The sequence below is a fragment of the Agelaius tricolor genome, unplaced genomic scaffold, assembly GCF_023055355.1.
Source record: "Agelaius tricolor isolate 1412-34295 unplaced genomic scaffold, bAgeTri1.0.p SCAF_16, whole genome shotgun sequence".
NCBI classification, from domain to species: domain Eukaryota; kingdom Metazoa; phylum Chordata; class Aves; order Passeriformes; family Icteridae; genus Agelaius; species Agelaius tricolor.
This window is the reverse complement of record NW_027269276.1, coordinates 3,841,837-3,853,929: the sequence shown is the minus strand read 5'-3', so window position 1 is coordinate 3,853,929 and position 12,093 is coordinate 3,841,837. Positions and strand designations below refer to the sequence as shown.

At 45.9% G+C, this 12,093-nt stretch overlaps 1 protein-coding gene across 2 annotated transcripts in view; it reads right to left on the bottom strand.

Annotated features, from left to right (window-relative positions):
- IGF1R (insulin like growth factor 1 receptor) overlaps positions 1 to 12,093 on the bottom strand; it is a 170,909-nt gene that overhangs the window by 10,221 nt on the left and 148,595 nt on the right. For both annotated transcript variants that reach the window (XM_071441261.1, XM_071441260.1), the window contains exons 15-20: positions 12,005 to 12,075; positions 10,482 to 10,711; positions 10,118 to 10,228; positions 9,327 to 9,486; positions 7,067 to 7,196; positions 3,309 to 3,443 (exon numbers count right to left, since the gene is read on the bottom strand). In XM_071441261.1, the coding sequence (XP_071297362.1) occupies positions 3,309 to 3,443; positions 7,067 to 7,196; positions 9,327 to 9,486; positions 10,118 to 10,228; positions 10,482 to 10,711; positions 12,005 to 12,075 (837 nt within the window). The remainder of the gene's footprint in view (positions 1 to 3,308; positions 3,444 to 7,066; positions 7,197 to 9,326; positions 9,487 to 10,117; positions 10,229 to 10,481; positions 10,712 to 12,004; positions 12,076 to 12,093) is intronic.

Below are 12,093 nucleotides of genomic sequence, written 5' to 3'. Positions count from 1 at the left end.
CACTGCGTAAATAGTCTACAATGCATGTGGGGGAAGCAATCCTGCTTCAAAAACAGAGTGGAATTCCAGCCTCCACAACTTTTAAAAGCCCCATGGGAACACACTGTCTGAGAGCTTCAGCTGTACCAAAGCTTGGTGCCACGCAGCCGTCACCTGATGAGCAGTGCCATAACAATGGGAGGACATAAAAACATCACTGAGTGCACAGGAAGAGGAGAAAAACAGCAAAGCTTCTCCTGGCACTGTCTTACTGAACCATCTGTCTTATTGCATGGTTCTGTCTGCAGAGCCACGCGAGCTATGCCAAGAGGGTGTAGCATAAACACAACTGAGGCTTGTTTCACCCTGTACAACAGTAAAGAGCCTCCAGAAATACCCTCCCCTTTGTGCTTTGCCCTTTTCACAGGGATTCACCACCTCCCAGCCACAGGACAGCCCCCTGTAAAATCCCCCTTTGCCCAAGCATCCTTTGCCCTGCACAGCCACACTGTAGAACAGAACCTCTCCAGCTCCACCAAAAAGCCACTGAGTGCCAGAGTCAGGGGAGCACAGGCACGAGCATGACCAGGGATGGAGACCCTGACAAGCATGACCAGGATGGAGACCCAGAGGGTCCCAGCCTGCCTGCACCCTGCAGAATTCATGGGGGAACACGAGGTCCTGAGGGGAGCTCCTGCTCCATGGCTGGAGGGTGCAGGGCTGTGTCACCATCTCATCACCTGCATGGCTAAAACAGCAGATTTGGGGACAGCAAGGGTCTTCTCTCTGTTCTCATCTACACTTCCCCACAGCAGTTACCTCCCCCACCTGTTCTGGAGGTTTCTCTCTGTCAGCACACTCCCCTCTCTCCACAGACAGCCCCACCGATGTTCTGACCAGAATTTCAGTTGCCTCCAAGCCAAATTAATTTAAAGAACAAAGTTCCTGTGCTTTTGTAGGTACCCTGTGAGACATAGGAGCACAGAGCTCCCCTTCTTCACCTGCTTCCAGGCAGCACCAAGCCCAAGTGACCTCCCTGCAGCCAGGCTCTGCTTTTGGGACATTCTTGAGTTAATATCAGGAGTCAATACTAAAGTTTCACAGACCAGTCTCCACCAGCAAGAATTTGTGCTGCCTAAAAAGTACCTCCCACTAGCACAGACATGCCAAGAAACCTGCCTTCAAACACAATCTTTTAGCCATCTCCACAAAAGGGATCCCTTGATTTACAAAGGGTTTCATAAAGCACTGGAGAAAGCATGGGCCTGGGATGCAGAGTAAGATCCATGTGCAATTTCAGGGCTCTCAGACACAGTTAGGAACACTCTCCTGCCCATGTCCTCATCTTCCTGTGGGTCCCCAGCTGAGGAGGAGGTTATGGGCCCTGGAGAGGAACCAGAGCAGGTCTGGTCCTGCCAGCAGTGTGTGGTGAGGGCTGGGAGCAGTGGGGAGGTCACCGAGGGTGGCACAGCATTGCCACAGCTTCCTGGGCAGGGAAAGAAGGGAAAACATGCAAAGAATAAAGATCACAGGAACATAAGAGGCATTTGATTGCCAAGTGCATGTGCAGGGAACAAAGGCGAAGGTTACTCCTGGAGCTCTCTCCTGTTATTCCTACAAATGCCTACTTGAATTTTACCAGATTTGGGTGTCTGTACTAAAAGACAAAACAAGCTGAAAGGGAGCAAAAGCAAGTCACAATAAGGTCATGCTTTTTTTTCCTCTCCTTTTTACATTTGGGATAAAGCCAAGATGTTTTATACTCAACTTTATCACTAGAAAAAAAGCAAACCAAAAAAATCACCAGCAATGTGGATGTGCCTTAGGTCTGAGTTCAGCCTCATTCCTTTTTCTGACAGAGCAAAGCAGCACAATACAAAGGCAGATTTTTTTTATTCAGCACCTCTGCACTGTCAGGCTGAACCCTGCTGGGCAGAACCAGCCTCTGAGCAGCTTCTCCAAGAGGAGCAGCACAAGAAAGGCCTCGGCTCTTATGCAGCAGTGCAAAGATTTGCTCTGCCAGACTTTAACCAAGCTCTCCCAGCTCACAAGCAGGACCCTCAAAGGGGATTCATCCAGCAGCAACAGCCCTGGAGCAGAGGAGATTCCCTGAGGAGGGGGAGGAAGGAGAACTGGGTGGGCTGCAGCAGAGAGAACTTCTGGCCTGACTCCCCTCCCACCCTGCTCATACCACACACACCCAGCTTTACAGGGAATTTCCAATGCTGGATGTCTCTCCAGTGAGGCTGTTCCACTGCAGAGGTGCTTTCTCCTGTGAACCCAGGGAGATGAACCCATCACATCCCTGTCCTTCCCAATCGTGCCCACCCCATTACACAGCTCTGACTGTGTTAAACAATGTCCAGTCAATCCGACTGCCAGGAATTCTCCTCAGCATCTCCAAAGGGAAGGAATGTGAAACCAAGGAATCACATGGCAGCTACACCTCCCCCTGCATATACCACCCACCCCCCTCAAACAACAAAACAACACTGCCTGTCATCTGAAACCACAGCCAGGCTCCAGCCAAAAAAGCTATTTTCCTAAGAATCCCAAGCAGCTGAGGCCCTTAAGTGATTGTATCCCTTCTGGGGGCCTCCAACAAATTTCAATAACTGCAAGAGGCAGTATTTCCTTCCCAAAAGTCAGTTTGGGAAGTATATCAAAGCAATAAAGTCTGAACAACTGAAACTGCTGTACACAAAGGCCAGCAGAAGTATTTCAGCAATGTAAAGCTAAAAACTGAAGCTGCTGCACTGCACACCCTCTGCTGCTGTGAGGCTTTGGGTCGATCCTGGGGCAGGGAGAGGTTTTTCTGTGGAAAACCTCACCCTGTGCTTGCAGGGAAGGAAACTGTTAGCAGGGAGGATTGGTTTATCTCAACGGGACAAGGGCTGTGACTGAAACAGCAGATTCACAGTCCAGCTTCTGACACACTGATTTATCTGTATGCTGAACTAAAAAGTTGAATTCCAGTGTTTACACACATTTCAGCTTGTCCCTTGCTCTCTTCTCTATGCTCAACAGAATTCTTTAAGCAGAATAGGTATGATTTAGGCACAGAGCCTCCTAATGTAGCAAATGTCACTTATCAAGCAACATTTTTATTAAGCCTAATTTTAAGTTTTATTCAGTAGCACAAAGCTTGGATTTTGTTTGCTTATTAGAGGAGATAGCCCAAGGTGGGATTCTGGCCACAAGCCAAGTTGTTTTCTGGAATGTCTGGACTGACAGAGACCGATCAGCCCCCCCTGTGGTAGCTGGCAAGGGCAGACCCTGCAGGGCTCAGGAGGCACAGGCTGTGCCTACAGGGCAGGGGTGGCACTTACAGCATGTCAGGACAATTGTCTGGCTTTTCCAGCAGCCCCCCTTCCATGACGAAGCGCAGCACCTGCTCGTTGGTCATGCCCTGGTACGGCTGCTCCGCCAGCGTCGCGATCTCCCACAGCACCACTCCGAAGGACCTGCAGGGAACAGCACAGCTTTAGGCTCCCAGCCATCTTCACAAGGTGTAATTCTTACAAGATGCTGAGTGCTGGGTGTCCATGGGTGTTTTCTTTTAACAAAGAATTCCAGTTCCTCAAAAAACACGAGCCTGTGGTGACAGTCACAACCCCTCCCTCCAGAGACTGCTGACTTCAAGCACCTCCACTCTAGTGAGAAAAGGGCTCAGGTGAGAAAAACTCAGTTACCCCTTTGTGACATGCATGTAACTGTGCTCTTGAAACACAGCTTCCAGCTCCTTCCAGATAACTACAAAGGACAGCAGAAGTGAAAAAAAGCAGTTTGTCTAATAATAGGAATTGATTACTGGCAAAGGAAGATAAGCATAGTTATGTAATTGGGTAGTTTGGACGTAAGTATTGACACTTTCTAAAAATATCTCCATTTAAAATTAGATTATTGAGCAGACACAGCTCAAATTGTCTGCCCTGCACTGAAGAGTCATCTACTTTAGGAGCTGCTGGGCAAAGAAGGAAAATCTCGATGCTGTCTGACTTGTGTGGTAAAATGCTGAGTCAAGCTGAGTGAAAAACACACAGTTCCACTGGGGGGGAGTTATGAAAACAGGAGTCCAGTGCCATTAGCTGGTTATGGCCCTGGGGTTTTATCTTTCAGATATCCCTGGGATCTAAACTGGTTTGCATCTGGAGCCAGAAGCCACAAACTCCCTTGCAATTGTTTTCCTTTTAGGGGAGGGAGGGACAGGGGGTCAACTCAACATTTGGGCGCCTTTGAAGCTTCTTTGATCACCGCAGGGATAACGAGGACAAGTCTTGCACACCTACTCGTCAGATTATCCTAACAAATAAACTCAGATTGCTCCTTCCAGGCAACTACCAGCCTCGAGAGAATGCAAGATGCTGAGGATTTATTTATAGAAATCCACCCTCACCCTGAACAGTATTACATTAATTTTAAAATGTCCTCCTTCCCTAACTACAACAAAACCAGCCCTGTCTAATTACCTCATTCTTCAGCCTGAAAAGCATTAAAAGAATGAGTTGCTAAAATAAAGCTCCACCCTTCAAACCTCCAGACACTCTTCCTTCCTGCAGTTGCCATTTCACCTTACAGCTTATAAATCCTGGACTCCAACCACTCAACAGGGTTTTGTCTTTTTGACATCTTGGCTTCTAGAACTGATCTCGAAGAACATGGAGCTACATGTCACAATATCTGCCCAGAAAGGCAGGAAAAACAATCTCAACCTTTTGTTTACTGTTTGATGCAAATAAATGGCCCCTAAAACAGCCAAGCTCCACAGTTTACACTGAGCAACTTCAAATCTGAACCAATAAAAGGATTCAGGGAATTTTTCCTGGCATGAAGAGACCTCCAATGTATAGTGCCTGGTGTAAAAGTCACTGAGAAGGAATGATCCTTTTAGCCATAAGCAGATCAAGTAAATAGACAGTATTTCATGACAGTGTTAAGTCAAGTTCCACTACATTTGGAATTTAGATTGAAATTTCTCTGTAGCTATGGATACATGTTCTAAACAAACAGCAAATTTCTCACGTTGAGCCTGTTTTTCTGTGCCTCCAGACATGTAGACCCCTGTGAACCAAATTTCAGAGTAAATCACTTCCAACAATTAAGATGCCAAACCATCCCAAGGAGAAACTCTCTGAAATACCCACGAGTACTGTGAGCCTCCTCTCCATAAAACCATTTTTTTCCTCTCTATGCTTACATGTAAAAATCTGTCAAGATTTTACTGCTCCTCCTCTTCAGCTTTCCAATCCTGTAATCAGCAAACTCCTTTCCAGGCCAGGATATTCACTCAGATTGTCCCACTGATCAAGTGCAACACCGTTTGCACAATCCTGCTTTGGACTGAGCAACCAACAAATGCCAAATCATGGAATCCCAGGATGGCTTGAGCTGGAAGGGAACTTAAATCCCATCTCATTCCACCCCCTGCCATGGTCAGGGACAAATTCCCCTGTCCCAGGCTGCTCCAAGCCCCATCCAACCTGGCCTTGGACACTTCCAGAGATGGAGCAGCCACAGCTCCTCTGGGCACCCCATGCCAGGGCCTCTCCATCCTCACAGGGAAGAAATTCTTCCCAAAATTCAATCTAAACCGCCTCTCTTCCTTCTTAGGGAAGCACTCATGTAACTTCCTGCAACAACTACAGCACTAATTTACATCTGACACTTTATTTGGCGTCACCTGGGGTTTTTTTGTTTGGAATTTGAGTTCTATTTAATAAAGAATAACATCACTTAAGAATCCCAGGGTAAAAGGAAGCACGTGTGGAACACACATGGGACATCCCCAATGCTCACCCTGAGCTGCTGCTGAACCCTTTGGAGGCAATGGCTGGACCTGAAAATTCCTGTTGTTGTGTGGTTGGAATAGGCAGCTCTGCCAGCTCCTCACTCCAGGCTGGGTCAGTTCTGCATCTGGGGATTTTCTAGTGATATAATCCAAATTTCTGTCTGCTTTGTGAAGCCATTACAAGTCCCAAAATTCTTTTACTGGGGGGACTGCCAAAAGCATGCCTGCACTGTTCAATCAGATAAATGGCTGATACAGGGCTTCCCTTCAACTCAATGTGGCTGTTTTCATCTGCTTCCAAGTCTGAGGGTTAGTGGATTCAAAAGTAAGTTACTAGCCATATGTAAAATAAAATTTAAGCATCATTCTGGTGCTTTGCTTTTTCACTTTAATTCCTCTTAGGAACTTTTTGTTCAGAGCTGGTGCTGTGAACTACAGACCACTGACTCCAAACTCCTCAAGCTGCTCACGGAAAATGCAGTTTACTCCTAAAACACCATTCCTACTGACTTCTAGACATTTGGAGGCAATCAGCTGCCAATTCTGTAACAGATCAGCAGTAAAAACATCTTGTTAGGAAGGCAGAGAAACCATAAAAGACAGAGGAGAGGTTTTGCCAGTACACAACCATCTTCTGCCAAGTACTCTCTACCTATCTCCAAAAGCTGGGGGGTGTGTGGGGAATTGTTCCAGGGGATTACTTCTCCTAAGTACACGCCTCTATTAATAACTGCACAGATACAGCAAGCATGCAGTGTGCTTTGAAAGAAAACCCTATTTCTGCATCTTGCAGTATATAAACCAAGCAAACAAAGCTCCAAATGGAGAGGGATATGCACAAGGGAGAACTCCCCAAAAAAGCCTGCGAGTGTACACAACCCATCTGGGGGAAAGTGATGTTATTTACACAGAAGGTTTTGATGGAAAAGCAGGTCAGCACTAGGAACCTTTCTATATTCTTGGCAACTTTTAATGCTTTTCTTGAAGGAAGACAATTTAAAAAATGACAACTTGCTCTTCCAGGTGAAGGTAATGTTTTTCACTGCACAACTGATTTTACAACTAACAGCAGGAAACATGCTGCCACCTCCAGTTCTGGAAATCCATTTAATTCTGCTCTCCCTGAGAGCAAAATTCAACCTCATGCATGAGTTCTTGCTGAAACACAAACTCATGGAACAAGAGATTTACCTCTGAATGGACAGGAGAAGCAGTACACTTAGTTAAGTCTACTAAAACAAGAAGAGAGGCTAGAAAGGAGGAGGTTAAAGCAGCTTTTCAGAGCCCCTGTTTTGTTACCAGACGTCGGAGTGCGTTGTGAAGACTCCATCCTTCAGCGACTCCGGGGACATCCAGCGGACGGGCAGCAAACCCTTCCCTCCCTTGCGGTAATAATCTGTCTCGTAGATGTCTCTCGTCATGCCAAAATCTACAAGGGAGAAATACTCTGGGTTTGGGTGAGAAAATGAGGAACATCTCCCCTTCCTACAAGGCAGAGAATCACACTTGGCTGTGAGGAATCTGCGCTGTGCTCCCACGACACTTGGCTCTGCAGACACTTCAGCTGCTGCCTCAGGGCTGGTGACCTTCCCTCCCAACACCAACAGACTGTGCCACTGGCTTCGGGGGTGACAACTCTGAATGGTTTAAATATAGGAATGTGAAAATTACAGCATTTATGCTCAAGCTTTGCAGTAAGATGAGTCTTCTGAAGGTCACATAATTCACTAATTGTTCGCCAAATTCAGTGATTTTCGGGTTTTTTAAGGAGCTTCTTTAGTACTTATAACCACTGTGTTTAATTGAACAATCTCACATCCTGAAGGAAATACTTCTCTTGGTTTTCTTTTTCCTATTTCCAAAGATAATGCCCAGTTTCTGTACAATATTCCATTTCAAGTGCTACAGAGGATTATACTGTTCATTTGTGATTAACACACCCAAATATTAAAGACATACTTCTAGTTTATATGTATGCTCAGCTGTAAATTCATAAGCATTTGCAAGACTTGGATCTAAAGATGTTCATCCCCCTAACTGTAATCAGATTTATTCCAGTGTTTTTTCCCTACAATCAGTCTGAGACAGAATTGCTGGGTCTCACACTTGCCTATTGAATCCAGTTACTGTGTTCTCAAAAAGTTAATAAATTAGAGGTCATCAATCCTCTGACTGATATTAAATGCTGTCTGATGACACAGAGGGCAAAATGCATTTTACCAACACAGACCTCTAATTGCCCCTTCCCCCCCCCAGGAAACGTGCACAGAACTCCCCCAGGTCTCTCAGTTATCACCAGTCTGTGGTGAGTGACCAAGCAGGGGTACCAGGGTGATTATGACTAAAAAGCCCATCTGTGCAGCTCTTCCATCACTCCCACACACCAGGGTGACTTTATCCCAGCTGAATGGAAGATTTTTGCAAAATGTAATGCAAATAAGAAACAGACATGCAGTGAGCACAGGGTAGTGTGGCATAAAGCTCTTCCTCTGAGATCTGAAGAGTCTGAGTCGGTGTGTTCCAGCCAAGATGCTCCTAAACTGTTTCAGCATGAGGGGATTTTCAATGCTGCTACATAAACAAGAGCAGTGCAGCACATTTACAAAGTGCTTTTGGGGTAACCATGAACACATTAAAGGGAAGAAGTGCACCATATCTTCAGTTTACAGAATTGTGAAACAAGCTGATGGGGGCAGGAGGAGAAAACTGCAATGGGAAGGATTTAGGCTGACTTCCCACGAACCTGCAGAAAATACACAAAATCCCCAAAAGATCTTATTTCCTAATTAACTGACTCAAAATGAAATCATTTTTTCTTTCTCCCAAATGACAGGATTACTTACACAAATTATCAAAATAGCTGAGTTAAGCTCTGAGAAAAAGAATTAGTTTCCTACAGCAGAAGGCTGTTGCTATACATGTTATTTTAATATGCACAACTCAAAAACAGCCAACAGCTTAAAATCACTCTCTCTGGAGAGCAGACTGAAAAAACTCATCTGACACTATTTTGGAGGGATGGTGAAAGGAAAAAAAAAATTGGTGATCTAACAGCAGAGCAGAAGAAAAGCCATTCAGCTGTCTGGGAAGCAGAACTCCAGTTTAGACTGGAAAGCACCCAGCTGAAGTCATTCCACTTCCAACTCAGATACGATTTTAAATAATCCTAAAATTCTCATTCTTGAATCAATAAACAGGAGGTAGAATTATTTTTGTGCATTGTCAGAGACATGAATGACACACCAGTGGTAACTACACCATCCACCCAGATGTCTGCAGTATCTGAACCTAAACCACTGCCTCTTTTTAAACCCACATGCTGTACTGTTGGCTCACTGGAACAACAGCAAGCAGAGCTATTCCAGAGGTTTCAACTCAGTGTTAACTGCTCACAGGTCTTAAATCACAGTAATCTTCACAAGGAACATATTTCATTCTGCAGATATTTCAACTAGAGCTCAGCTAAAAAAAAACAGTAAAAAAAAGCAATATAAAAAGCTTTCTAAGACTGATTTTCTAGGATCACTGTATGATCTGTGCCAGGGTCAGGAGAGCCCACCTCCAATTTTGACTGTGAAGTCCTCGGCCACCATGCAGTTCCTGGCAGCCAGGTCCCTGTGCACGAACTTGTTGGCATTGAGGTAGGCCATGCCGTCGGCGATCTCGCCCGCCATCTGGATCATCTTCTTCAGCGTCGGCGGCGCCTGCCCGGGGTTGCTCTGAGCAGCACAAGGTCAAACAGTTAACACACCACAGCCACTCTCCTGTGCACACCCTGGCTTCCTGTTCTGCTCCTTTAATTTATCCACACTGGAATTTCTAGATCAAGGGCAAAAGCTGCTGAGCTCATTTTCTACATAGGCTGCTGTGATTTCAGTGGCGAGTGACCTGTGTGTCATCTTTATCCTTCAGACTCTGCATCATATGAGGCAATTGTAGCTGTTAGACTGATGGCCTATGCATGAGAGTTTGCACAGGAGCTAAGATAACAGACATCTACTTTCCAGCAGGGGCAATGGGCAGGACACACAACATGAAACAATTATCCTAACATGTGTTCTTAAATCAGCCAATTTCTGTAACATCTTGATGGGAAAGTAGATCAGACAAGAGACCTAATGCAAATCTGGAAAAGAGGGCTTGGTGGCACAAGAAGGGACCTATTCCATGTGGCACCCTGGGCTGCCTCATGAAAGAGCTGTTGGAGATCACACAGCAGCTCATGTTTTGTCCTTAGACTGAAGGAGAAGGGCAGGAAAGGCTAATTGCCTGCTGCTTCCAACGTGAGGCTGTCTTGTTCAAGATGATTCAAACTGAAGAAATAAACAGCCCCAGCCACTCATGACTCACCTCTGTGTCTGGCCTCAATGATCTCAGGTAACTTTTGAGGTCCCCACGTGTCATCAGCTCCATGATAACCAGTGTTGGCTGGCCCTGAGAAACAACACCAAGCAGCCGAACCTGGCAGAGGAAAAACAAATGTTCAGTACAAGTATACAGGTACAGCTAATTATCATTTATTCACGGTGATACGTAGCCCTGTGGGAAAGGTCTGATTGCAGATTTGGTTCCATTCTCTGACTGGGGTTTCATGACAATATCACAAAGCTGTGCAGAGTTGAAGCTAAAATCCCAAATTCAGTCCCAGAACAGCCTCGTGCCAATGAGCCCCAGAGCTGGTGAATCACAGCCTGGTCACATCTCCAGGACTCACCACATGGTGACAGTTGAACTCCTTCATCACCGAGGCCTCGTTCAGGAACTCGATCCTCTCGCGCATGCTCGCGGACTCGTTGACCGTCTTGATGGCCACCCTGGTCTCTGGCTCGTCCTTCACCACTCCCTTGGCTATTCCCTCATACACCATTCCAAAGGAGCCTTGCCCCAGCTCCCGACACATGGTGATCTTCTCCCGGGGCACCTCCCACTCGTCAGGAACGTACACTGGGGGAGAGAGAACAGCCCTGATGTTCCACAGTGCTGTGATCCCTCCCTGCTCCATGACAGCAACTGCCCCAACAGCTCTGGGGCTCAAACCCCACACAGAATGCTGAGAGACCCTGCACCATGTGTGCAAACAGGCCCCTGGGCTGTCCCACACAGAGGCAGGGGGATGGTGCCACACAAATAAATCTGGAAGAAAGGGGGGCTTGAAGCAGCCTCACTATGGTACTGACATACTGAGATAGAAATAAGGCACCTCAAAGCCAAAACCAGGGTGGGAAGAGGCTCAAATCAATGCTTTAGGTTAAATCTTTTCTTGGAATCCTTGCTCTCCTAATTCTCCCAGACAGCATCAAACAGACCTGACCATCTGTATCAGTTTAGTGTCTGCTGTATTCTCTATTAACACTGAGTTTATGGCTAGAGGGAAGCAGACTCTGATCCAGCAGTTCTTTGCATGGCACTATTCTGATCCCTTGCACACACCATTGCACCAGCAAAGGCAGAACTTGCTGCTGCTGCTGCAGGTCTTTGATCTGAGGCAGAAAAGAGCTCTCAGAAGGTGACTGCCAGGAGGCAGGACTGCCTCAGGCAAGAAGACATCCAAGCACTCACTGATGCTGCTGCCTATCAGTCACCCAAGGAGGGGACAGTTGTGTCACATGCTCTGCATGGGTGAAATGACAGGATGAAAACAGAGGATTATAGCATGAACAGTGACAGACCTTTAACCCTAATGGTGTTGCTACAAAAAATAACAGTAAAATAGTCTGCTGCCACTCTGGGTAAACCCATTACTCTCCTGGGGGAGCTTTGGGAAGTACTATTCCAGCAGGAATTCTACAACAGCAGCACCAAACTAAACCATAAACAGGAAAACTGAGGCCTCAAGGACATTTGTCTGATGCTGTGATTTCTTCAAGTAGTGGGTTTGTTTCAATAGGGCAAAACAGAGCTTAAAAGGGCAAGCATGAATGAAAGACCACAAATTCATTCATTCTTCCTTTATTCCAGTGAAAACATGACTGGATGAGTAGATGTTAATCTGAAAGTGAAACTACTGAATCTGAATTTGCCTCAAGTGGATAAAACTCCAGGAAAACAATTCAAAAACTCCTCAGTTTCAACAGACAAGTGACATTTATGTATTAGCAATTGTGGATTCCAGAGCTGTCCTAATAAAATAGGAAAAGTGGCTTTACAGCACATCTTTTAGGGTTTCATACCTTTCCAAAGTCAGACACCAACAGAACACAGGACAGTAAAAGCATCTCAAGTTAATGTCACACTCACCATCTGAGGCACTGAAGTACTCAGGGTTCACAGAAGCATAAAGTACTCCATTGCCCAGTCTGTCACTGTTCCTGTAGAAATATTGGGGT